Source organism: Venturia canescens, chromosome 7 (assembly GCF_019457755.1).
Source record: "Venturia canescens isolate UGA chromosome 7, ASM1945775v1, whole genome shotgun sequence".
In the NCBI taxonomy this organism is placed as follows: domain Eukaryota; kingdom Metazoa; phylum Arthropoda; class Insecta; order Hymenoptera; family Ichneumonidae; genus Venturia; species Venturia canescens.
This window is the reverse complement of record NC_057427.1, coordinates 13,207,371-13,234,736: the sequence shown is the minus strand read 5'-3', so window position 1 is coordinate 13,234,736 and position 27,366 is coordinate 13,207,371. Positions and strand designations below refer to the sequence as shown.

At 36.2% G+C, this 27,366-nt stretch overlaps 2 protein-coding genes and 1 long non-coding RNA gene across 11 annotated transcripts in view; 1 reads left to right on the top strand and 2 right to left on the bottom strand.

Annotated features, from left to right (window-relative positions):
• Nckx30C (solute carrier family 24 member Nckx30C) overlaps nucleotides 1-19,272 on the top strand; it is a 59,092-nt gene extending 39,820 nt beyond the window's left edge. For all 7 annotated transcript variants that reach the window (XM_043425172.1, XM_043425178.1, XM_043425177.1 and 4 more), the window contains 3 exons: nucleotides 2,150-2,285; nucleotides 3,803-4,055; nucleotides 4,532-19,272. In XM_043425172.1, coding sequence (XP_043281107.1) covers nucleotides 2,150-2,285; nucleotides 3,803-4,055; nucleotides 4,532-4,772 — 630 coding nt within the window. In that variant the 3' untranslated portion in view covers nucleotides 4,773-19,272. The remainder of the gene's footprint in view (nucleotides 1-2,149; nucleotides 2,286-3,802; nucleotides 4,056-4,531) is intronic.
• A 205-nt stretch (nucleotides 19,273-19,477) lies between these two features.
• Nucleotides 19,478-21,960, bottom strand: DMAP1 (DNA methyltransferase 1 associated protein 1). Of its 2 annotated transcripts, none has more exons than XM_043425179.1 (5): nucleotides 21,146-21,960; nucleotides 20,635-20,965; nucleotides 20,187-20,343; nucleotides 19,946-20,100; nucleotides 19,478-19,689 (listed from the first exon to the last, which is right to left on the bottom strand). In XM_043425179.1, exons 1-5 carry the CDS (start codon nucleotides 21,700-21,702, stop codon nucleotides 19,585-19,587), a joined length of 1,305 nt encoding a protein of 434 aa, XP_043281114.1. In that variant the 5' UTR covers nucleotides 21,703-21,960; the 3' UTR covers nucleotides 19,478-19,584. The 2 variants fall into 2 exon arrangements, with proteins under 2 accessions (XP_043281114.1, XP_043281115.1); XM_043425180.1 differs by having other exon boundaries at nucleotides 20,187-20,328.
• Nucleotides 21,961-24,129: 2,169 nt separating this feature from the next.
• On the bottom strand, nucleotides 24,130-26,253 carry LOC122413180 (uncharacterized). Of its 2 annotated transcripts, none has more exons than XR_006261521.1 (3): nucleotides 26,127-26,244; nucleotides 25,001-25,249; nucleotides 24,130-24,931 (listed from the first exon to the last, which is right to left on the bottom strand). It is a non-coding gene; the product is annotated as an uncharacterized lncRNA (long non-coding RNA). The 2 variants fall into 2 exon arrangements; XR_006261522.1 differs by having other exon boundaries at nucleotides 24,131-24,931; nucleotides 25,001-25,177; nucleotides 26,127-26,253.
• Nucleotides 26,254-27,366: the final 1,113 nt, after the last annotated feature.

The following is a 27,366-nucleotide window of genomic DNA, read 5'->3' as shown; positions in this document are numbered from 1 at the left end:
TTATGCTTCTGCAATTTTTCCAATTTCTATCGTTAATATCTCTTTTAAGCATTCGGTAACCTTTTATTTTTGTCGTCGCTATGGATTCCTTAAATTTTTTCCATCTGTGAGACATTTTGTATCAGAAATGCAGAATTATATTTAGTATGCGAATTATCGAATGGATATGTGGTGATGATGGAATTTCCATAAGCTCCCGTATAAATTTTACGATTTTTGAAGTTTTTATTCTTTATTAAATGTTCGATAACCTCGCCTGAAATTTCACTAATCTATTCGCATGCACTTTTACTTTACTGTAATTTAAAATCAGTTATTTGTAGAATATTCGGGTTCGTAAAAGGAATACCTTAAAAATCGGCCATTTTGTAAGCGTTCCCTGATGCCTACATACTTATAACACGCGACACTGGATTTTGTTTACATTTTTCATTACGGACACTGAACGGATTATACGACTTTTAAGAAAGTTCATCTGGTAATTGAATTAAAAAGAGATTTCGATAAAAAAAAATCTAATACAGTAATAAATAATAAAAAAATGTCCTGTCAAAATTTCAAGGCCCAAGGATACTTTATTAATTCGATCCATACCAAATTTATACCACTTATTTATTATCACAATAGCTTGGACCTGGACGAAGGACTTGTAGAAATTTAGATTAAAAAGAAAATGACGACAGTTTTAACAAAAAATTCATTTTTGAGGTGCTAAAATTCCGGTTTTTTGTTACAATTTTTTTTTCCAAAAAAATACGAAATCCTTCATCCAGACCCCAGCTATTATTATAATAAATAAGTGGTTAATAGTTTTTTAGTATTCGTGTCCACTGCAATGGTGTTTTTCAGAAAGGACGATTCTAAGATAATCGCGTTTAAAGATTCAAATATTAAACGACCGTGCGCACCGGGCGGTCGGCTGAAATACTCATAGCTCCAATCTAACGCTCCGATCTTTGTGAAATTTGGTGATAATATTTTTCAGACATTGCAGGAATATCTTATAAAAAAATTTTCGATTTTTTCGCCCATCACGAGTGTATATTAGCCCCTAAAAAATTCACATTTTTGAGCGTTTAATATCGGAGATATCGACTGATGAACAATGCAATTTTACTTGATGCGATACGGAGACATAACCAGTTGTAACGAAACGTCAATAGTGCGGGGTCCAGCGGACTCATAGACCGAATATAAGACAAATATTAAGGAGGGTGTATCACGAAATCGAAATAATCAGAATTTGATCAAATTTGATGATAACATTCTTTGGCATCAAGTGTACAAATACAATTTTTTGAAATTTTTTTACCACATGGTTATCTCATATTTCAGCGTCAAATCGAAGTTCTTATGCGCGAGATGTACAACTTTATATATGTAAACTCTACGCTTATACACGTGAACTTTAGTGTTCAATTACTCGAGAGTTATGTGGTAGAAAAATCTAAAAAAATGTATATTGTCTTATATATTTTGAAAGAATACGTTTACCAAATTTTATGAAATTCTTGTAATTTTGAAATTCTTCATGTTTTTAACATGGTTTAGCATGGCAACATTGTATCGTCGCGATCCACCCTCCTTAAAGCTTTTTTCTCAAATGTTCGAGCGCGCCATCTCGATTGAGTTGCCACACTTTTTGACTTATTTCGTGACGAATAAATAAGATTTCGGGAAACATTGACATTTTGACGCTCGACGCTATATATCAATACTGGAAAGTGCCACAAAATTGTCACGATTACAGCGCCACTTTCTAGATTTGTAGAGAACCCATTCACGCAAGAGGCGTGATTGTTGTGTACAAGCTTTGACAAAACCATGCATATAAGCATTGGTTTTCATTGTACGTCGCGGCCTGAACTTTAAACTAACGTACGTGTACAGTGATCACGCGATCATCAAAGTTTCGTAAATTATATTGAGTTGAGCGAGGGAAGCAAACGGTAAAAGTTTTGATACGAGTCGGTCAAACGATTGACGAGCGTCATATTTTCTCGTGCGTTGCTTCACTAAGTTTCTCAGTGATTCTCGAGTATGAATTCGATCGTCAATGGGCATGCACAGAAAGTCAATAACTTTGATGAATCTCGAGGATTTGTTGCATGTTTTGTTTTGTTTTTTTTTTTTTTTTTTTTTTTTTCAGGGCGAAGAGGATGATCCGCCGGAAGCGCTTGACATGGGCTGGCCAAGCAGTCCAAAGAAAAGGCTCACCTACATTCTCGTAGCGCCGATTCTATTTCCGCTTTGGCTGACACTGCCGGACACTCGCACGCCTCGAGGTACGTATCCGATATTCAAACGAATGCGTATCGGTGTGCACGAAATTCATGAATATGAAATGAAAACTGAGCGAATTGGAGGAGAGATGAATGTGACGAAGGAGGTGGAAGTGTTAGGACCTCAAAAAACGTCCAGAACACAACGAGGTGGAATAAAAAAAGAATGAAATCCGCGCGTGATTCGAACGACGTCTAAATATGAGATAAAAGCTGTCACTGCGATCACAACCTACTCGCCCCATCACTCTGGATGGTGAAAAAACGGTGCTGAAAAGGGAGGCTCAAAGGCGAACTTTTTCTCCTCCCCGTTTTATTCCATATCTCGAATCCTGAGGTAAATCACGGCGGTTTTTTTTCCCAAGATATATAATTTATTCGGAGCTTATGGGCATGAGCGAAAGCGCGTCATTGAAAAAAAAACGCCGTTAAAGTGTACTGGCTCAGTTCGGGGGAGACTTTGACCCGAAAAAGTGGAATAATTGCGAATGAAAGATTTCGCGCATGTCGTTTTCTGTACGTGTCTGCTTAATATTATTTCGTTTCCTCTCCGCGCCGACGGGCTTCTCTTTCTCCGTTTTTTCTTCGTCTCTACCTGTACCATTCCACGTTGGAGCACACGACGAATTTCACACTCGCAAAGAACACGACCTGGTTACCGTGCAACGAGGAGAACACACAAACGCGCGCATGGACACGACCGCGGATTTTCGCCTCGGAGTGTTCACTAACAGTGGGCGAAAAAGAGGGGGGAGGCACGGGAGTCAGCTCACCCGCTCGTACTCGAGACGTACTTGGCCTTAATAATCAATGAAAACTTGGGAGAAGGGTGAGAGGCGTTGGTGAGATCGGCTGAATCCCGAACCACACCGAGTTGCTTTTGCAAATGTTGAAAAAGAAAAACTCTTGCCGTCTTCCCCGCGCGAACGCGATTATCTTCAATCACCGGAATACACGTAACGCGCTTATCACGCGCGGCCCCGTACTCGGTTTAACAAGCCAAATTCGCCCGTGTTTTTTTCCCGTATCCACGCATCACAGTTGCCTAATTTCACATTCCCAGAAATTCGTTTTTCTCGAAAGTTTTGTTGCTTATTTCGAACCAGCAAGAGAATTTCGTTAGTTTAATTTCCGAAGAAAACGAATCGTTGCTTAACGAGCATCATCCAAGTCCATCGAGATAAAGGAACGAGCGTAAAAGCTTTTGAAATTTCATTAAAATCGCTGCGCCCAGCGAAGAGTTCACGTTCTCGATCGAGGAGGTCAATTTCGCCGTCTCTCCAATTGAACCTTTTTGAGAGAGTGCCTCGGGATTAAGGTGGAATAACGAATTTCAGGTTACTCTGAAAAATTTCAGTTGGGCGGTAGATTAAAATGAGACCAGGAACCAGACACGGCCTGGCGATTGTATATGCAAACGTTCGACTCTTTTCTTCCCTTAATGCATAAAGCAATCATATAATTATGTATGAAAATGTGGAAATTCATTGTTTTGTAAAATGAATTTTTGAAATTTTTAGGAAAAAAGTTTTTCGTGGTGACTTTCATCGGTTCAATATTATGGATAGCCGCGTACTCTTACCTCATGGTGTGGTGGGCGAATGTAGCCGGTGCCACAATTCAGATACCACCGGAAGTCATGGGTCTGACGTTTCTCGCCGCCGGAACGAGTATCCCCGATCTTATCACGAGCGTCATCGTCGCGCGGAAGGGTTTCGGTGACATGGCCGTATCGAGTTCCGTCGGTAGCAATATATTTGACGTAACCGTTGGGTAAGCCTATTTTCAGATCGGAAAAATCCGTTTTTATTTTCATCCTTTTGCCATTTTTTTTTGCCACGAAAGTCTCCCGAGGTTCGACACGCATTTCTTCTAAATCGTCGCACTGTCAAGTCTGTTCTTCATTTCGTTTGACTGATGAACAAACAAATTGTTTGTATCCCTAATTGTTTGGGTTTGGGTCCAACTTAAAAGTCGGATCAACATCTCGTGGTGAACAAAATAAAATTTGTTGATCCAATAAAACCTTTATATCGATGTTTTTTTGTTATGGTGAAAAATATTCATTGACCCATCAAAAATTCTGATGGGTCAACGAATTTTAATCGAGCAAAGAAAAGAGATTCGTCCGGACATGATGTCGTTTCCTCTTTTTTTTTTTAATTATACTTGCTAAACGTGTACCTTTGTGAACTTTTTTATTTATCTGATAACGTAGACGTGTATTGGTATTTTTATTGTTCGAACAGGCTTCCGGTGCCGTGGCTTCTCTACGGACTGATCTACGGTAAGCCGGTCGAGGTTAGCTCGGCCGGCATGGTATGCAGCATAGCGATACTCTTTTGCATGTTATTATTCGTCATCGTGAGTATAGCCTGTTTCAAGTGGCGAATGAACAGAGGCCTGGGATTCACCATGTTCGTCTTGTATTTCGTCTTTGTGGCGGTATCGCTGATGTTCGAGTACGAGAAACTCAAATGTCCGGTTTAAGGGTCTGACATATTCGGAGAAAATTGGGAAGGGAAAAGGGACATTGAAACGGAAGAAGAGGGCGGTGAGAAACTGCAGGAATTACAGCGAATACCGGAAATGCATCAAGAGGAGAGTTCGAAAGAAGAAAAGGAAGGAGGAAGAAACGAAGAATTTCAACTCGCGCCGAGCGGCTGAGCGCGACGGGAAACATACAAGTAAATGAAGTTAATCATCGAAATGTGCGGCCATTTTGATTGAATCCCGTTTTTTGTTTCTTCTTTCGTTTGCGGTTTGCTTTTGCCACCGACGCAAAACTTATTAGTATAATCGTACCGTATTCCGAAGAATATGAAAAAAGAAGAATATTAAAGGAGAAGAAATAAAAAGAAGTTATGTAAGCGTTATATATATATATTTAAAGCGAAAATAAGTCATCGACATCAACTGTAACACCCCGCCCAGCCTCTCTCTCAGCCCCCACCCCAAACACCATCCGAATGATCGAATAAGGAAAAGACTCATCGAGTACTCGTTGTTTAGCGCGATTTAATTGTAAATATTGTAAAAAAAGGATAAATAATAATCCAAGAAAGAATGAAGAAGGAAATGCTATAGGAAAGGAGAAAAACAATGTTAAAAGAGCAACGGAAACCAAGTCTTTTGAGGCATCGGTCGATCCGATGGGCAATTCGTTATTTACTCTCTTGGCTCGTTTGATTGACGAGTTACGAATATATACATATATGCGAAATATATAGATACGAAATATATCTCGATGAAGCACAGATGCATCATAAGTTCCGTTCCAAACGACTATAAACATAGAAACAAATGATAAACCCAAAAGTCGCGAGTTAATTATTCGAAAAAACGAAGCAAAGAATACGCCAAGGGGAAAAATGTAAATGGAAAAGTAGGCCGTCGTAATAACGTCGGTTATTAATTGGGCGAGTCGAAGGTGCGAGAAATCCGACTAAAAATTCATCGGAGAACAATTCGACAGGTTGGCGAGTTTCCAATTTTTTTCAATTATACACCGTGAATAAATATGGGATTCGACGTTCTCATATTTTTTCGTTGGGAAAAACTATAATAATTTTGCGCGAAATATTTATTGTTCATTCAACACTAACCTATTTATTTTCGACTGTTATCGTTTTTTCCACCCTATCGAAGTTGGCAGTGTGAGATTTTTTGCAGCTTTCATGAACGCCCAAATTCAAACTCAGATTATGAATGGTGGAGAAAAAATAAAATAAAATAAAAAATCGTTCCTTCTCGTTCATTTTTCCGTTCAATAATCGTCTGAGAAATCGTGAGACTGAATTAGAGCAGAGAAGAAGACAAATTGAAGATTCAGCGAGAAAATAATCGCAAATTCCGACCTCGAAAGGAGCGGGAAAGAGGAAAGAGCCTTTGATAGTGAAAAAAAAACTTTTTAAAACGACGCGATCGTACGACGTGGGCAATTCGCACAATTGTAATAATTGTAACGAATAAAATTAGATCGGCTCGGTAGCGTAACGTGTGCCTAGGGCAACGGCCATACATTTAATATTACATAAGATAACAACGTTTTTCGCAATTTTGTAACGAAATCATGAATAAAGAAAAAAAAATGAAAAAAAAAAAAAATCTCACACACTCGCACACAAACATATACACACACACACGAACAAATTAACAAGTACGAAGAGAATATAAACATACGAAGCAATTAGAGGAGACTCAATGAAATGAGCCGTTTAGATAAATTTTTTTTTCTTTCCTATTAGAGGAAATGAAAATATACATAGATAAAAACAAAAGCCCCAATGGAACTTGCGATGCGTTTAAAATATATTTCGAAAAAGCGTTATTTCGTACCAATAAAATCACTGAAGAAAATCGTGGCATTTTTCGCTGAATTTTCAAACACACACGAGTCTCGAGAATGAACGATTTTTACTTTTCGGGGATAAAGCCTCTCACTAACACTGAATGCGCGTTCGGGAAGTAGTCGCCAATTCCGCCTGACTATTCGTTGATCGAGGGGTTTGTTATGCGCCGATTAATTCATTGGGTGACGGACTTTCGTTGCAAAGTTGCAGGAGGCTCTCGGTGAAACACATAAATTAGTGATTTTGGCTGTTATTCGAACACGCGGAATCCACATGAAATCTTGTGAGCTAATAAAAACTCGGTTAATCGACGTGAAACAACAAAATTAGTCAACTGATTTTGCGCAAACGGAAAAAACGAAAATATTCAGGCCGATCGGCAAAGAGATTATTTCGAATCGGTTTAGTTTTTCGTCTTTCTACTTTCCATCGTTATTGGGAGCCGCAGCAGGCGATAATTACCTCGAGGCAAGTCTTCATTCGCGATGACACGTTCGTAATTATCGTGCCTGCAAAGATTCGTAAAATACTCTGGCGTGTTCAAATGGAAAAGTAGCGACGAGAACGAGCGTTGAAAATAAAAACGGCGGATGTAACGAGACGGGTCGATTCGTTATGAAAATCGCCTAATAGTGGCCTAGCTTTCTCAATGATATCCCAGACGAGAGAGAGAAAGATAATCGAGTCCATTTACACACAGAATAAACCGAGAGAATAACTCGATCGTCGACGTAAAGTGATAAGAGATCCGTAAGAAAAGAATTACAAGTAATACAATAACGCTGAATCATCAAGCTGGTAACGATAAAACGCTGAAGTTAAATAAATAATACAATAGCGAGGCCAGGTGGAATTCATGCTACAATACTAGCTTAATAACTGAAGAATTACATAAGAAATATGAAGAGCACGAAGCTCGTTAACAATATTATGGTAACGGAGATCGCGTCAGCATTTTTTTTTAATAAATCCATCCATCAACTGGATTATTAAGACGTACCGGTGAAAAATAATAAAACTTAGCTTATTGTATATGACTTTGAATGAATTTATAACGAAACGTCATTTATTCACTCGACATTTTCCAACACTCTTTCTGGATCATTGATATTTCGAAATTTTTAAACTGGATCGAATACTTTTCAATCTTCGACTTCTGAATTAACTTTCGAATCGATCGTTAGGCAAACTTGTGAAAAACGATTTTTGTAGCGGATTAATTATGTTTCGATAAAGCCTTACTTATATAAGCTCGCGACATTCGTGACCTACTCGAAATTCCCTTTCTTCGCGGGCTCTTGCCAATGTAACGATACCATCGAACTGTTGATCGTCACTATTGTTATACATGAGTGATGCTGTTATTATTGTACGGTCGTGGCCGATGGATTCTTCGTTACCAATACGTCATCTGTTCCGGAAAACTTGGTTTCGTTGAAACTCAAACGTTCGTATATTATTGGAGATATGGATTGTTAACAATAATGCGATAATATTCACGAGAGCTTGAGGTTTGGTCGGAAAGAGAGTGAAAAAAGCGTCGTTTCCAGCGATTCGAATTTCCTAAATAATTCGACCCTCCGGATTTGTAGTGAAGTGTTACGAAAAGAATAAATTTGTGATTGAAAAAATTGGGATGATTATGAATAAAAATATTGACGCGGTCGCGCAGAAAACGGGTTCCATGAGTATCTGATTGAAAGAAGCATGATCGTAGAGCCAATTGACATCATTCGTTGAGTTTGGTATTAACGTTAAATATTCAAAGAACGCGACGCGAAGGCGAATTCGTCTTGAAAAGCACATGCGGACGATCGATGTCCTGGAAAAAGATTGAGTGGATTCCCCGTTGAGATTATTCGAGAGAGACGGAGAAAACCATACACATATTTATTAATAATAATGTGCAAATAAATCTTCATCGACGTCGTGTCTATCACAACGTAATAACCGCTCATTTATTCATTTCACGTTCTATATTTAATATCGTGGGGTCGGAGAGGTCTTGCAAAGAACTCACCCTTAGCTAATACCTAGCTCTCGAGTAGAGATCGTTTTTTTACTTGAAGAAATATTAAAACAAAGTTTAAAGGTAACCCTTAGAACCGGGCTCGTGGGCTAGCTCGTGCCGGATTTTTAAACGATGACGAAATATTATATACATCTATATACATATGAATATATTCGTTAGGACGTGTATGACAGAAGCGATTTTTTTGTTCGCTTTCATCAATCAAAAAAAAAAAAAAGAAACTAAATTTATAGTACATAAGCCTTCTACGAGGAGAACTCTAATAAAATTCAATTATTTCGCAAAGCGCGGTGCGATTGAAAATTTTTCATAAAAATAACACGCACGGGTAACTTGCATATTTTCGTAGAGAATCGAATTCCCTTCAAAAAAGAGTTCCTCATAAGCAATACGTTCAGAACAACCGGTTAATTGTTATGGTTATTTAAAATCGGATAGATGGAAAGAAATTAGTCAAGAAACTACCACAATTGAATTTTGGCTCAGCGGGAAATCATTTAAAGGATTTTTGTTGTTGTTGAGAATCGTTTATTCTGCCAAAATGAATCAAGGAGTTCACTGAGAAAGTGATCCCATTCACAGATTTTTTTTTTCGATCTATCCATCTTCGAACAGCCATGACAATTGAACAGTTGTTCTGAAAGTATTAAGGGTATGGATCTTTTTTTGTAGAGGTTTCGATTCTCTATGAAAGTATGTGAGTGACACTACCGTGCAATTTCATCCTTTTTAATTGTTCAATTGTAGCTTATTGTTAAGAATTTCTATGATTTCCCCGTGTTTTTCTTATGGAAAATCTTCATATGGTCGGCGCTTCGCGAAATCATTTGATTCCCATTAAGGAGGTTTCTTTTTTTACGATAAATTTATTTTTTAAGGTGGATGCAAGCGAAAAAAATATCACTTTTTTTATGCACACCCTAATATCAATATACATAAATACAAATCTCTTCGGGTGATGGTCGCGGGTGTCTACAAGGGTGGATGTGTGCAGTCTTCGTGAAGATGTTCGATGCGTTGTACTTTTCGCAAAAAAGCATTGATATTTATCGAGATTGTTAAATTCGTTTTGTTTGTTTGTTTGTTTTTTAATCATTAAGAAAATAAGGCACGGATATTGCGGTATTACGATTATATATACATAGTAAAACAAATAGATTACATGATAACATAAGCGAGAAATTGTGCTGAGCGAGTGAGCGAGCGAGAGAGAAAGAAAGAGAGAGAGAGAGAGAGAGAGGAGCGGAGAGAGGGAGATGAAAAAAGAGTACGAGATTTGTGGATGAGAGATGCACAATACGATCTTCCCGAAGTATATCGATTCACGATTATATAAACCAAGAAACAAAAGATAAAGAAACAGCAGCAAATATATGAGAAATTAGAGTATTTACGAGTGACGGCCCACTCTGTATTGCGAAAGACAGAGCTTAACGGTTTTAAATTGAATTTCGTCGATTCTAAGATCCGATGTAAGAGGATTACCGATCGAACTACGTAAACATTTATGAAGAGAGACAAACGTCGTGAAAGAATTTTATTATAAGAACTGTTGATTATGTATAGTGTGGAATGAGGACGAGGTGAAGATTGACCGGCGGTTTCGTTGTCGTCGTACAATGTTTTCCGGCTCAAACGATTGCTGGGAGAGAATTGGGAAGAAAAATATCGTGAAAATACGATTTCGATTTACGGAGTGACTACAATCGATGAGCGAGTACCACGAATTTGCATAAAGTCTAAAATCGCGGCATCGTTGACACTGCTTTTATCTGTACTTTTCATATTTTATCGTTGTTACTCAAAGTCCTGTGAAAATCGGCACTCGACAGTTATTGCACCCAAATATCAATGAATTATCATCGAACGAATCGCCCTTATCGCGGTTCAGGGATCATTCAACGGTGGAACGACATACTAATAGAAAATAAAAAAAATATATTATATTGCCGGTGTTGTTTTGCATGAGATGAAAACGAACTCGCGCACGATGAGAAGATCAACTATGATCGCGATCGACGCTATATCTCAATTGATCGAAACGAACGAAAATAAATTTCTTGAATTCACAAATCGATCGTGAACCAAGCTTTATTCGATCGAACGATCTTCATTTTTAATTCGTCACCAAGCAGAATGTATGAGCGAATTTTATTTCAAGCGCTTCAAATTGGTATATTAGGATCCAGTGGAGTCGATAAAAAAGAGGGAATTCTTTCGAAACATCAATGCTCATGAGAACGAACGTATGAGATCGATGAACAATGAAATAACCAGAAACGATTAAAAATAACAAACACTTGGTCCGCGGAAATACTTTTTACAAAGGACGAAAAAAGACATCCGAAAACGAAGGAAATTGTGGGGGAAAGATTAACATGTCCGAATTCTCGTGAGGCTTACAAAGGCGTGAACGCACATATCAGGGAGCGAGTAAGAGAGAAATAGAAACGTTAAATAATGAATTTAAAATAGCTATCATTAGCGAAACGGTATTATAATTATATATAGGTTGATAAATGAAAAGATTTAAGAAATAATTAGGTGATTGTTGATAGTTTGTACAAGACTAACGAAAAAGTGAGGAGAGAATGAGAATGAGAGAGAGAGAGAGAGAGAGAGCAAACGCACGAGGGAGAATGATTGATAAAGATAACGATGTTGATTCTGACTCAAAGAAACGGTGCACATCGCAAATGACCGAATACAAGAAAAAAACCAGTAGTTATTAGGTAGGAAAATTGAACCATTATTTTTCAATTATACCACAGTCTCTAAACAACTCTGTTGCCTTCTCATCGCTGTTTCCTTCCATTTCCCCTTCTTTGCCCTCCATACATCTGTTTAAATATATTTGAAAAGTGTATGAAAGTACTCGAGCTGGTGGCAGAACTAGTATTTGACGGAATAAATCGATGTTGAATTCTCCAATTGTTTTTTGTAGGGACTCGTTCAAATAATTATTCCAATCTATTTAAATGATACAAAATTAAAAATGAAAATAAAAAAATGAATGAGAAACCAGCTGAAAAGCACACGGTGATCGCGAGTTGAGTACGAAACTTTATCTTGCTCTCACATTTTCAATGATCAATTTCAAATCGTTTTATTTTCATGTGCGCGTGCATGAATATGAGAAACCAACGAAGAAACATATATTTTAGAGATTCGGCAATAATAAAAGGAATATATTCGGTTGCCGATAAAGTGAAATTTCGACTGCGGCGTTCGAATCCAGGCGCATTGAGGAAAAGCGAAGAGTTATCGTGCTTGAAACCTCAATAGGTAAAAAGATAATTTAGTAGCTGCAATCACTCGTCATTTTTCAACAAGAAAAATCATCCGATTCGAAACACTCACTTTCCGTCGTTACATTCGTTGCTAATGAATGCATGCAGACAAAGATATTTATATTTCAAATTGTGATAAAATGAAAAAAGCGGCGCATCGATTCGCTGCAATTCGACACCGGAAACGGAAGAACGTTTTAACTCTCAAAACGATATGTCCCAACGACCACTCAAATCTCGTGCAAATTCAGAATAGGCTTTTAACGTAGAAAACTTCTATCTCGCACGATTAGAAGATATATATAAATAATAAGCGACATTACGACGAGAAAAATAAGAATAAAAGAGAATAAAGTAGCCTGAGGCGAAGATGGTGACTCTGGTGCGGCTGGTGATTGAGATGAAACATCAACAAGATGCTGTTACAAAATGGTGAGAGCAACGAGTAAGCTGATTGAAATGAAAACGAAATTGCGTGACAGCGTGACCAAAAATATCGCCGTTGTTAAATAATAAAGAAAAAGATAGAGATAAAGGTGAAAAGAGATAAAAAATAAAAAAATAAAAACGTGGATAACCAAATAATCCGATCGCTTTCGGAGTCAGTATCAAATTAGCGAAGATTTGAGAATTTTGCAACCGACGTTAGGGTGCACATATAGGGTGTGTGGGTGCGTGTTGAGTGTATGACGAAATGTCTTATTGATCCGCAGTGACCGTGGACAACGGCGTAGTTGAATTCGTTGAGGCAAAGAGTTGAAAATAAAAAGCCTAAAAATACGAAAAAAAGAAAAGAAAAAAAAATACAAAAATATGAAAAATAAAATAAAAGTGATGTTATTCGCTCTTCAATTAAAGACTGGTCTTCGATCGTAATTCATCGGGTTCGAAAGAAGAAGAGACAAAACTTCGTAGAAACAAAACAAAGCCACATTCACGCAGGGAAGTTGGAAATACGTGTCGCGCTATTATTTTCTTATTCTTTCCTTCAGTGAAACAAATATATTCAATTTTACCGTATAAATATATACATTTACAATGAAGAATTTCGAGGGATGAAAGAAAATCGGGGTTCCTCGTCAGCTTCACTCGAATCTTCAATTTTTATTTTTACGTTCGTCGTACAAGTTTTAAAAGATTGAAAAAAATTATACAAACACATGCAGCGCTCGTCGTCTGACGATGGGCCGCGTTCTAAGCCATTCGTAAATAAACGATGATATTAACATGCGTATAATTATGTATATGAAGCATTTCTGGCTAAATCAGTCATGCGAAATAGGCTTTTCAAATGATTTTTCATGTAACTGACATTCGAAATTCTCATGAAATAGCTATGAGTGCTCGATCGAAGTTTGAGGAGCATTTGAAAAAGTGATCGAGTCAAAGAAAAACAGCAGAATGACTAAAAAACGTGCTGAAAGCATTGAAATTTTAGGGTACCGCATTTCTGTCTAGGTAGAAGATTCGCTAAAATGAAAAACTCATCGGAAAGTAGTAAAAACATCTTGTTACGAAGCCAGAAAAACTTCATATACAAAATAGGTACGTTCATGATACACAGACAAATATACGAGATCGTTGGTAGTCGAGAAATACGTTTAGAGTGATATAAAAGAACTATAAATATAACACGACTGACACCGTTCTGTGAGGAAACAAAAACAAAGGAGAAAAAAGAGCATACAAATGAATAAAATAAAAAACGAAATAAGGACAAAGAGATTATGATATACAAACGAAACGCTATACAGGAACAATACAATTGATGCATTTCAAAATTAGATAATGGTTTCTACGCCGTCTTTTGATTATCGTATTGGCCATGGAGATTCGTTGCAACTGCTGGTCCTTAATTAAACACTGTATTATTCACGAACACAAATGTATATATTGATATGCGTATATAAACATACGAATATCGAAGCACATACATAAAGCATTGAATTGTTAATTGTTTAGTGAAAAATAAAGAAAAAAATAAGGCTCATACGGAACGGAAAGAAAATAAAATAGTGGAAAAATCAGCGTTATAAGTGGATAACGTGAACTCTCATATCTAAATAATCTTCAGGCGGTTATCGAAGTCTCGCGGTAATTGATGATACTGGCCCCATCTGCGATTACAAAAAAAGTACTGCGCGCGATCCGAGCAGAGGATACAATTATTAAATATCATTATATACAACATTTTTACGGGATATATTTAAATAGCGACGTATAGTAGTGGTTTAAAAACAATTTAAATAAATTATTAACAGAAAGAACTATTTAAAAGCAGTGTAACAATATACGAAGAAGGAGGGTGGGAAGGGGAGCGAAGATGAGGGGTGGGGGGAGGGCGATGAGGAAGAGAGAAAGGTTATAGCAAGGAAAGAGAAAAAAGATTCGAGCTAATTATTCTTGTCCGCCGTAGTTACGTGTGTAAATGATGATTTTACATTTTCAAATCGAACCGTCGTCATCCCGGATGAACGAAAGACACCGAGACCGAAAGAGTTAAAAAAAACGTACGAATCCGAGTACAAGAAACAAACCAATAACGTGAAAGAAAAAATAAAAAGCAACAACAACAAAAAGAAGGAAAAAAAAACATAGGTTTAGTGTATTTGCATCGTAAGAGTTAAAGATATAGTCATTATTACGAGGATCCTAACAATATATGTATAAATAAGCAAATATACATCTGTGTGTGCGTGCGTGGGTGTGAGTCTGGTACGTGTGCGTGTTCACATATACATATGTTATATTGTACATATCCGTATGTGTATATATGTATATACGTATTGTTTAATTGATTATTTAACGGAGCGAAAGATAAGAGAGAAAAGGATAAAAATGAAAACCAATAACCGACATTATTATACGAATTCTATAAATAAAAGCGTGGTCGAGTTAAGAATTAATAGTGTTTGCGAAGAGCAGACGCGTAAAAAAGTGATGCCACACGCTCTCGAAACGCCCTGTTTTGTTGATAAAATCTAAACACTTGAAATGTGCGCTCGGGCCATATTTACTGGCGTCGCAATACCGTAACCGTGTTGATTAGAAAATGTCTTATATCTAAGCACGGTCTATATCACGTTACATGTTGATATACATTATCAATTGAGATGAAAACGAATTTAAAACTCATTGAAAGCGAAAAAGGATACAAGAGTCACAAACAAAAAACAGAAGAAAGATTCATTTGAGGTTTTGTCATTTCGTTGTAATATTCGGTTGATGACATGTTCACACACACGCGTGCACGCGCGCACACACGACACGACACACACACACACACACACACCAGACACACGCACACACGCACGCACGCGCGCGCCCGCGTGTGCGTAGGGGAAGTCGGAGACAAAAGATGAAAATCTATTATGATGAAAAGCCTCGAAAATAAATAAAAGAGTGTAAATTTACGATTTACTATGTTGATACCTTGCCAATTAAAGTTATTGTAGCCCAATATTCGCGCCTGGCTTTTCAGTGTTGAATCGTCATCGTCATTAAAATATGTATCAGCATATATATACATACGTACATATATATTTACATGTGTATATATATTTATACAAGCGTATATAGAAATATATAAAATAAAAAGATGGCGGGCGTGTCTATACGATGTATTATCGAGCCTCTGAATAAGGAGTTCGCTATAAAGAAAAACATATTACTGTTATTATTATTGATATGTTAATGATTACGAGCATTATTATTGTTATAAAAATTTAATCTATATATATATACACAGAGTTTCGAAACGTCCAACATTATGTAGGAGAGATGGTCGTGCATCGAATGGACTGTTAACGATATCGTTTCATCATATTTCCGTTCGTTTCATTCGAAAAAAAAAAAAAAAAAACAAAAAAAAAACAAACGTCTCTGAACGGAGTTGTCGTTACCTCACTATTTTTGACACATTGGTGATAAATGAAGAGTCGTTGATCCATTTGTCGAATGATTTTCATCAACGATTCCATTGTTCAATAGCTTCGCTGAAAATTCAAAAATATCTATTGGCCTCTGGAGACGAATAAATTTATCATGACAATTGAAATAATTGAACACTTTACGGACTCTCCGTATTCGCATATTCGAGTACACACATCGCGCACACTCTCTTATTCAATTTCTATATACTTCGAAATACACTTTCCGCGCGTCTTTATAAAAGTTTAAATCGTTGACCACTTTCAATCGTTCGATACTCATAGATTGGTCCAATATTTCAAAGCGCAACTCAAACGTCGATCGTTATTCCACACAATTAAACAGAGACGGCGGATTATTGAACGAGAAATAAATAACGCCGGAAAAACATTGCATTTACTCTATTATCGAAAAGAATATTGTTATTATTCTAAAAAAAGTGCCGACATTACAAGGAAAAGTAAGAAAAACAATTAGGTTCTCTCCACTTGACGTTCTTCAGTCTTATATCTTCAATAAGATCGACTTTATACATTTCCCTAAACTTCTTTCCAGTAATAGCAGTCTTTGCTGTACTTGTCGTTATTGCGCGATATCAATGATAATTACATTACAAATTCTACATATATATGTATATCTATACATAGATATATATATGTATATATGAATTTAAATACATAGGGCATTCCATGCAACTTGACCTACGGTGAAAATTCACATTTCTCACTGGGCTTAAACTCTATTGTGAAAAAGAGACTCATGATTGTTTTCGATTCGTTTTTATCGAACCGGTCACGATGTAAGGATTTTAGAAATTTGTAGTGATCCTTTTTTTTTTTTTTTTTCAAATGCTTACAGCTTGTTTGAAAAGACATGAAATTGAATGTTTTTTTATCGTGTGTTTTTCAATGTTTTTTAACTCTCTAAGAATTCTATGCAAAAGAATATCATGGAGTTATTCCCTCGATTTTAAAAAAATAGTTCTCGTAGATATTACTTTTTATTTCATGAATTCTGAGCCTGATGATTTCGTGGGGAAACAATGCTTTCTATTTATTTTAGAATTTTCAACAATATAGAATTTATGTTTTTGGATTTAGAACGTTGGTTGTGACGTTCATATCTTTCTAAATGAAATATCAATAAATAATTCTGAATGAAAGTAATATAGACTTTTATAAACAGTGAATCTTCATTTTTATCGAAATTATTATTCGTAAATGAATGCTGCTTTTCATCTTCCTTGTCGTTTCAAGATCATACTTAAAGTTCTAAGTAAGGTAAAAATAAATAGTCGAACATTTCGAAAATTTCAGAATAGATAAAGAGATAAGAGTTTAAGCCGAATCAGCAATGTGAATTTCCACCGTAGGTTGAGTTGGGCATGAAATGCTCCATATAAATATATATATATATGAAAAATTGCGCAAATAATAATCGCTCTCTTAATTAGAACAAAATATAAAGTCTGGTTGCGAATTTCGAAGGATCTAACACGACTCACCATTCATACTTATAAAAACAAAGATACTGAAAATACAAATAAGGCCCCGATTAATTGTGGCTCACGTCGTACATTTGTAGCGATATCGCCTGTATCGAACATTGCTCTTTCACGGATATTGAAACAATATCCTGAGTCTCGTTGAATTGATACACGTTGTGCGAATTTCTCGAGAAGGAAATGTCAAAAAAATTTAAAAAAGAAAAAAAAAATCAATAAACAGAATAAAAATCTATATAAATATGAATAATAAAATTACGCGAACCGTATTAAGATTAACGACTAAAAATTTAATATTGGCACATACCCGCAATGCGAGGTATATTAGAATTGTAGGGAAAAACCCGAATAAAACGTGTGAAAGAACTAAAAGTGCGAAAGGAACAATTGTAAGATCAGCAGATTTGGAACCCAAGTTAGAGCAATTTTCTTCACTTTTTCAAAACCACCTAACGTTTGTGTTGACATTGGCTTCAAGAGCACGTTTCCAAATTCTTCATATGATGAATTAAATTTGAAAAAAATTAAAAATTTTAAAAAATTGCGAATGTGTATCCACACCTTAGGGAGAGAATATACCAGTAAAAAAAGCTTATGATATTTGCGGTTAAAGGAAGGAAATGACCGAAGCAAAATCTTACAGCAATAGTAGTTAAATTTACACATTGGTTGAGAATAACTTGAACTGTTGTAAATTTGCCATTCCATTTTCAATGAAACACTGTATAACGGCGCATTTAATGAAGAAAAAGATAATCGATAATAACTAATACGCGATCAGAAAAAAAATGAATTGTCATAGTTTCTTGGAAAGTACGAGAAAAAAAAAAAAAAAAAAAAAAAATAGTCGGAGGAATGAAGACGTTCCAGCACTTCTCAACCATCAGAACTTCCGTTCGTTTATAACAAATAGCGTGTGTATAACAAATAGGAAATTTTCATATGTAAAAAATCCGTAAGAGGAAAAAAATATTACAATGTGGGTGCAAATGATGCGTTGATTGGGTTTGTGTGTTGTACAGAGACGCCCCCGCGATTTTAACCGTTCCTGATTCATTTATTTTTTGAGAATTATATTTTTGATGTTTATAAATCACGTACGATCCTATTTCACTCGATTACGTGGCGGAGAAACAGAAAAAAAAGAACAATACACACACACACACACACACACACACCTGAGTGTAGTAACCTATGGCCATTTCCGATGTGAGTAAAAGTTGATACAAGTTGGATGAAGCATGAAAAACAAACGAGACAAAAAGAGTTGAAAAGATAACGAAAACAACGCAAGAGTAACTTTGCCTCCGTCATCAGGATGCACATGCACCCCAACGGAACTCGCCTCTCACAGCTTTAAAACAAAAACAACATTGCACGAACTAAAAATCATGGAAAGCAGTTTGTTTTTCGTGCGAGAAAAAGAAACTCAAGCCACGCTCAAAAGCTTGCATTGAACACACATTCATTGTATATGGATATAAATGTATAGAAATGTATATTTATATCAATATATAAATATAAATATACACGATATCTTAATATATGCATTATTTCGTACGAAAAAAAAAACGATAATTGATAACAAAACGACGAGGACGAGTAGATATCAATTTATTCGCGGTAGATGTTAAAACTAACGAAAAAAAACGAAAACCGGAAAAAAATGTCATACAAGTTATTACGGAACGTATGAACGAAGGAGGCCTGAGTCGACCATCCACCCTTAATATTCCTCCCCCCTCTTCTATCTATCCACCAGCCTAACAACCAAAAACATATTGTAATCTATTGTAGATTGTTGTAGATAAATTATACGGTATACCGTAAATTGTTACTTTTTGTCGACAATATAAAATACACAAATATATAAGTAATTAAATAGTTTCTCTGTTTATTCATCGTCGATTTTCGACGTTCGTAGTGTTTTTAAATCGTCGTTTTTCCTTTTTATGAATGGGAAGAGAAGACTACATCGAACTGGCAAATTGTGGTATTAAAATAAATGTGGAAATATTTGATTTACACAAAAAAATGTTTCTATAATAGGGAAAGGATTTGAATTTCAACATTTGAACGTTTCATCATTCGATTTCGAGCTGTAACATTTATTACAAATCATAAATTAACATGACATTGAGACTTGATGGTTTTGTACATTTTGAATAATTGCTCACACGTTATTCGACGAACTCTATTGGCTGATCGCGGGAGTGTTCGGTGACCCAACAACGTCTATTATGTCAGCCTTTACTTCAGGATCCGTTTTAGGTAATAGAGCCGGTGGGATTGTCAGTGTCTGAAAATTATTTCGAATCCGTCTTATTTTCAGTGATTATTTAACATTCAAGATGTTAAATGATTCAATCAATAGATTATAGTGAATTTTCAATGCTCTAGATAAATTTTTTCTTCTAGTCATTATTTTTTTCTGTGTTTACAATGGCAGAGTACACCAAGACAAAATTTTTCTCGTTCGATTCGATTTTTTGAATCAATAACTTCAAAAATACCATGTTGATGATTGAAAACTCCAACAAAATATAAAAACGAACCTTTCCGGGTGCCAACGCTTCGTACTGATGTCTTAACGATTGCAATTCGTAATCACACGTTGCTAGCGCACCTCGAAGTTCGTAGTGCAAAACGATGTCACTTCTCAAATCATTGAATTGCTGGCAAATTTGTTCCGTAGGTGGTGGATTCAATTCTGTAACATAAGAAAAAAAATATAGCAAAAGAATTTCGATAAATCGAATGGGAAACTTGAGAAAATGTATTCCATTTTATTCGTACCAATCTGTAACTCGTTCAACATCTGCTCGATACCCTTCATTTTTTTCTGACCTAAACTGCTTGGTAGTTTTATTCTCTGAGATCTGAGTGTTGCACCACTGTTTTTCAAATCCGGAAACTTGATCCCTGCTGTCTCAACGACCTGTAATTTTACGGTCTGAACAACGAGACCAATGGAAAATAAGCTATTTGCTTGCAAGCAATGAAGTAAATGAGAAAGAAAAAACTGTAGAGCGAATAAAAATAGGTGAGGAAGAGAAAACCAATTTGTTTCTTTGATTATTTCACTTTCAAAGATCAGTTTAAAATTATGCCAATTCCAAAACTAGTACGAGCTTAGGTAAATTTGCTTGAAAAAATTTGTAAGATACTTTGAAATAATGTAATAAAACGAAATAGTATGTATTGTTGCTGCAAAGGTTAACCACGATAAAATGTTTGAACTTACGTGGGAAGAATCTGATTTATTAGGTCTATTTCTGGATGAACTACTGTTCTTTTTGGACGATTTCCTTTCACTCTTTCTAGGATCTGCTTGATGATCCGCAGCAGTTATTAATTTTTGTAGATCCTGAGTTTTTCTATCTCTCTCTTTTTTTCTCTGCTCAATTTTTCTTAACTCAGCTAGCAATGTTTGTTCCTCTTCTACTTGCTCTGGTGTACGGGTGAAAAGCTTTTTCAGCTGTTCTTTTCGACGCTTTTCATGATCGGCGTCGAATGAGTAAATTTTTTCGGAGTGAGATTTTGCTCTAGTAAGTGCTCCGCAAACATGATAATATCTGCAAAAAAATTGTATTGATTATTTTAAGGGATTCAATGATGTGCTTTTTACATTTGTCAATTGATGAGCTTGCAAATTTTACTTGAAAGAATTCTGACCGAAAAGCTGAACAAAGATTCGAATTTGATTTCAAATATCTTTTGAGCGAGGATAAACATTTTAAGGAAAATTTATTTACCTTTCTTTGAGTTCTTCCACCGACCTTTCTGGAAATTTAGCGCGATCCCACCGATCGTTAATAATAATGAATCTAAGATCAAACCGTCTACACAATTCAAAAAGGTGATCGGTTTCTGCACGAGTCCAGTTGCTTTTGACCAAATATTGTACGTATTCTGCATTGGTATAACTGGGAATCGGAACTTTTTTATTGAATTTAGCAAAAGGATATTCTTTGCCAGCATCGGTCACTCTGCGCCAATGGTGAAATACTGCACCATCGGTTCTAGCTGGATTAGTGAATGGCGTCCATTTCCAGGGTCGCACTTTTTTCATGCCCAGTTTGGCACGTACTTGTTTGTATCCAGTTCCCGTGTCAGTTGGGTAAATCGGTGGCACATCATTATTGTCTTTGCACAATAGTGCAAACACTTCGCGGTGCATACCCTCGGGACGTTTCGGCACTTTGTAATCATAACGACGTTTGTTTTTCTTATCATTACCCAATATAGACTCCTTTGTCAATTCTGTTGCACATGGAACTTCAATGTCCAAAATATCGCGCACGTCCGTCATTATTTATCCTATGAACTTTGCCAAAAACGTTGCATAAACAATTTAAAAGTTGGTTGCAATTTGAAACAGGCTTAACCTCTAAATTGTAGAGCTATGATCCTATGACGCGCTGCTATTGCGCATTGTGCGGTTACTGCGGTTTCGTTTTCGTCCGTGATCCGTGACGTCCGTGGACTGACATTGTAAATTCTGAATTCGGTACGTTTAACGCTGATGCGTTACATTAGATGGGGCATAGCGTTTGCCGTTTGTGATTCGCGAACACGCTCCGACGGTAAGAACGATGACTGAAGTCAGCCACAAGTGGTGCGCGGCGCTTTCCAGTAGTCGCACACGAGCACTTGAACACCTCAGTGAACTTGGCCAGCCGATTTTTTAGATTCTTGACTTTTTTTAATAATCGTTAGTCGGACGTCTGTTGGGGTTTGTCGAATCTAAAGTCGCGGTAGTAATTGACGTCTGTCGAAAATTAGTTCATTAGAAAAATCAAAAACAAAAATCTGTGTAAAGTTGGCCGAATTTATTTCAATTTTCAGGTATCATAAATCCTTAAACGCCCAATCGAAGCGTAATCGTTTGTTGGTCACAAATTTGAAACATAAAATGTTTGTCGGATAAAATGTTTGTTCAATAATAAAATATGAAAAAAAAATCATTTCATGCCGTAACAACCGATTTTTTCAAATTGCAAGTAATTATGCAGCTTCCGAAGCTTGATCAAAGCGTTATCTCGTTTATCAGTTACGAATTTGATGAATGAACAGCTTTTCCAATGTCTGTTCATTAAAAATCTTCAATTGTAAAATATCGTTACATGTTCCCTATATTGGAACAATCACAAGCAGCCGTTGACGTTTCAACTATTTCCGAGCTAAATGGACGCGAGCGACGAACCCGTCTCCGCAATATGAGTCATACTCTGTAATTAAATAATGTTTAAACAATTACTTCAACAATCTTGTTAACACAACATGTTGTTTAAGATAGAATTAAATATTACATTATGCATTGTAATGAGCGTTTCCCATTTAAATTTTGCGCCTTCTTCGTTAGAAGGAGAGTGAGAGAGTGGGGGGATCTCAGTCAAGCCACAAGCGCTGAGATCTCCATCGACCGCTTCCCCGTCAGAAGTCGTTGAGTCGTCGATACGAATCAACCAAAAATCATCGAAGAATTCCTCACTGTCGTGACGGCTGGCGTCCTTATTCTCTTCGTCGACAAAACCCCGGCCGGGTTAAGCCAGAGGCACGACATCAGGTGGGAAATTCCAAAGAAAGAGACTCTCCGACGCATCAAGAGATGAATTAAAGATACGTATCGATATATATATATATATATATATAGATTTAATTTATATCTCCATCGAAAATTGAAAAAGAATTGTTTTTTCAACCAAACATTTGTTTGCGTATTCTCGATCTAATTTTGTTTTATAAAACTCGATTACGAAATTAATTAGAATTATAAAGAAATAGGTGTCATCATAGGTTGATTGCCTGTAAAAATAGGCGACTAAAATTGTTCTGGTACGAAATTGACTAACAAGGAAAGGTACTTTAGTGTTCCCCTCCGATTTTGATAATTTTTTTATATGTTATAGTCCATCGAAAAATAAGAGACACGTATTTATTTTTATCGGCTTAAAATTTTTTTCAAGGGGTGAAATCGACCCCCGAAGTTGGGCATGTTTTGCATCTGGTAGACTATTTCATATAGAAGCACTCAACCGATCGAAACAAAACCAATTGCAAAATGTTCTGCATGTCAAATAAGCTATATGACATGTTCAACTTTTTATGCACCCTTACTGCAAAAATTCCAATAAAACAAACGCCATTTTGCAGAGAAGAGAAAATAAAATTGACGTGTTTTTGGGTTTTCCTCAAATAAAAAAAATGAAGGTAGTAAAACACCCTTAAAATGTCAAATTTTATTTCGAGCACTGTCCCCTTCCGATTTCAGTATTCTTTTTATAGAATGTAGCTTGTCAAAAAATAAGAGACACGTATTTTTTTTATTAGCTCAAAATTATTTGTAAGGGGTGAAATCAACCCCCAAACTTGGGTATGTTTTGCATCTTAACAGATGTTTCATATAGAAGCACTTAACCGATCGAAACGAAACCAATTACAAAATATTTTTCACGTCAAATAACCTATATTACATGTTCAATTTCTTATGCATCCCTATTACATGCGGATGACTCACCCCCTGGCATTTATAATTTTTTGTATAAAAAAAAATTTTTCATTCGATTTCAATGGAACAGACAACATTTCAAAGAGCGAAAAGAATTCAAGTCGACGTGTCTTTGAATTTTTCCAAGAGAAAAAAATCAAGGGGGTAAAGCACCCCTAAAACCTCAAATTTCATTCTGCGCACCGAAATGATTAAATTCAATTCAATTGGTCTCATTATCATTGCGTATCGACTTACATTCTAAATAATATGTTATTTACATATACATCGGCTTTTTAAATTATATGAAAAATTGAGTACTCCTACATCTTCCATGGTCGCAACCTTCACAATTTTTTATTTTCGTGAATACATGAGCTGTATACAAACATATATATTTATATCTATATATATAGGATATACATAGGCGCTAAAATCCTTCATGTAGTAAAAATAAATTCCAATTCAGATTTTCGTTTCAATGATCATTTCTGAACTTATGGATTATATTTTGAACAGTAATGATGTTCTTCGAAGAAATGTTTGAAACAAAGTGATTTTTTACACCACGAACATTTTACTACAGCCACATTTGTGCAGTCTTCAATTTCACATCGTGTTTGAGATGATATACCAAAAGCAAATTCAACGGGATTTTCGAAATTCTCAGGTCGTTCTTCTATGTACCCACTTTTGAATCAGGCATATCGAAATAAATTTTCGTACCTCGGAGATGATAATTGATTATGTACTAGAGATTGCAGCTTTATTATATTATTTCGTAAATGTAGACTTAAATCATAATCAAGTAATATGACACTGTCTGAAAAATGTTTGACATAATTTTTCCAAATTCTAAATCCGAAGACATCGAGTGGCTGGATATTCCCTGTCGTTCCCTTTGGTATGATCGTTGTAACAATTTCTTTGGTACGTGGTGTAATTTCCGTGACAACACTGGGACAATGTCCACTCCATGAATCTATCAAAAGCACACTTTTCTCGCCGACGTTTGGGAAAAACACTTCTTGAAGCCATACTTTGAAATGTTCTATAAATCAATACGTGAAAGTTAATGGCACATTTTTTTTTTATATTTGAATATCACATACCAACGTACCTGATGTAGCCTTGCCAGATTTTGAAACGCTTATAACGACATTAGGAGGTCGAAAAATGGTTCATTCTACAATTGGCCCCAACCGCCGGGATGGCTCTTTTAAAATTATCAAAAGAGGTGACAACAATTTTCCTGCTGCTGATACTGTTGGCTGGATTGTGTAGCTATGAATTATCGCTGAAACGGATTGTACAAGGCATTCTACTTGTTTTGTACCTTCTTCTGTTAACGTTCGCCCTGAATGGATTTCTAATTGGAAACCACTTTGATCAGAATTACAAATATTTTTCGAGCCATATTCTTTAATTTTCAATTGAACTTCGGAGACAAATTTTTTAGCATCGTTTTGTAATATGTTCTTTAATTCGAGGGTTTTTCTTGTCACGAATTTATTTATTTTTCTACTTGTTATTCGATGAATTTAAAAAAATTTTTTTATTCATGTTAGCGAAGCCCTAAAACGCAAATCCTCATGCCCAATTAATTTTTGGGCCTATAGTGCTCATCTCCGAAGATCAATATCGTGCACGATGAGACCTGCTTCTATGGCGCTTTTCAGATGATCAATTGTATATTCAGAAATGCGCAACAATTTTTCCTTGTAAGTTCCGCCTTTATTAATTTGTTTAGCCCAGCGCCTTAATTGCTGCACAGATTTAACGAGTTTAAATCGATTTTGGACTTGTTCTATTTTCCTATTTTGTTTTGTTTTTGTACTTCTCCAGTACTCAAAATCTCTTTTTTTGTAGTCGTAGTTCAATTCTTCTTCATCGTCAGTACATGTTTCAGGGCTTAATGGAGATTCTCCAAGACCCCATTCGATGTCATTATCTTCGACAGGTTCTACTATGTCATCTCTATACGGTTCTTGAAAATCTAATGTCGTATTGTTACGTCCCCGTAGAAGATTTTGGATTAGTAAGGGGGGTACGCGACACAGTATTGACTCTTCTTTCGGGTCAAGACACTCAAGTCCTTTACCCAGGGACGAGAGCCACGTCTGTTGAGTATGGGTGCGCAAGAATGACGTTTCTTTTTGTGAGTTAGGTTGATTTAGACCCCGAAGGCATGCAGATAAGCCCCTTTTGAGGTGAAATGAAGAGATTTGGTTTGAATAAAAACTCACTAGATTTCTCTTTCTAGGCTACTTGTTGTGATTCTTTATTAGAAGGTACTGGTTGTTCCCTCTTGAGTTCCGTTACAATGGTCCGAGTTCGAAGCGTCGTCGTAGGTTTAGAGCAATTACAAATGCTCGCGCCGAGTTAGATTAAAAATAATAATTTTTTTATTTGGTTAATTGCTTGATAATATTTGGAAATCCGCTTTGGTTTGTGTCTAATACAGTAAGATTAACTTGAATTTATTTCTTAAAACTTTCTATGTCCCGATTTCAGTAAAGAATTAATCGAAATTCTGACTAAGTCCTTTTCCTTTGTTCTTTTCGTAAATTAGTCGGGCATAGTAACGGTGTAAAAGATTTCGACGAAGACACTGCCTTTCCAGCGTCCGAGTGTCCCATTTTATAAGTTTTCTCCCATCTGCAACTTGTTCTTCTGATTGGTTCGCTACATCGGCTCGCGTGACTTCTATGCCTTGAGGGGTGAGCTAAAAGTTTCCAAGGTTGACTTATTATGCGGGCCTTGAAAAGAAGATATTCGTGGCTTTAGTAATGCCATTTTTATGACTTTTCACAGAAATCATTCTTTTGTCTCTTGTTCATAATTTTAGTCTTGCTATGCACGTGCCACACTGTGTGATAAGGATTGCCCTAAGGTTTTGGTGATGCGCGCAGCGCGTATGACTCAGTTGCTTCGAAGGCTGCGCAAGGGGGACCTATAGTAGTAGTGTGTAGTGACTCTAGTGTTATCGCGTTAGGCCAACTCTTTCCCCTTGCTCTGATAATTTTTATGACTTGATATGGTATTTGGTTTTATGGAAGGCCTATTTTGGTGTATTACATTTTCTTTTATTTTGTATCTGGTTTATTTCGTCGATTGTTAGGTTACTGTCGTTGGGGCTTAGAAATTTATTAAGTCAAAGGGTGCTGATCATGATGTAACACCTCCCCCCTTAAAATAGGGCATATGCGTAGCGATGCCCACACATGTCCGCATGTGTTTTAACTCTGGTTTTAAGTTGTTTTTGTTTTTTTTTCCGAACTTTTCCTTTTCTTAATTTCCCTCTGACTTGTGTTCTTTGGTATAGCACTTAGTCAATATATATGTTCCGTCAAACTGTGTTTGGTGTAGCTTTTACGGTAAGTTTCTATGGATTTCCTTCTATGAGGTTTCTTATAGCTAAATATATTTATGTATTTTTTAACAACAATGTGCAATAAGTGTATTGTGAATAGTCGTTTAAAGTTT

What these genes read in the sequence shown, in the direction of transcription:
- DMAP1 (XM_043425179.1), bottom strand. Translation starts at nt 21,702, where the DNA reads ATGACGGACGTGCGCGATATTTTGGACATTGAAGTTCCATGTGCAACA. An exon ending in GTGGAAGAACTCAAAGAAAG is followed by an intron (nt 20,966 to 21,145) that starts GTAAATAAATTT and finishes ATTTTTTTGCAG; the next exon opens with ATATTATCATGTTTGCGGAG. An exon ending in GTTGAACGAGTTACAGATTG is followed by an intron (nt 20,101 to 20,186) that starts GTACGAATAAAA and finishes CTTATGTTACAG; the next exon opens with AATTGAATCCACCACCTACG.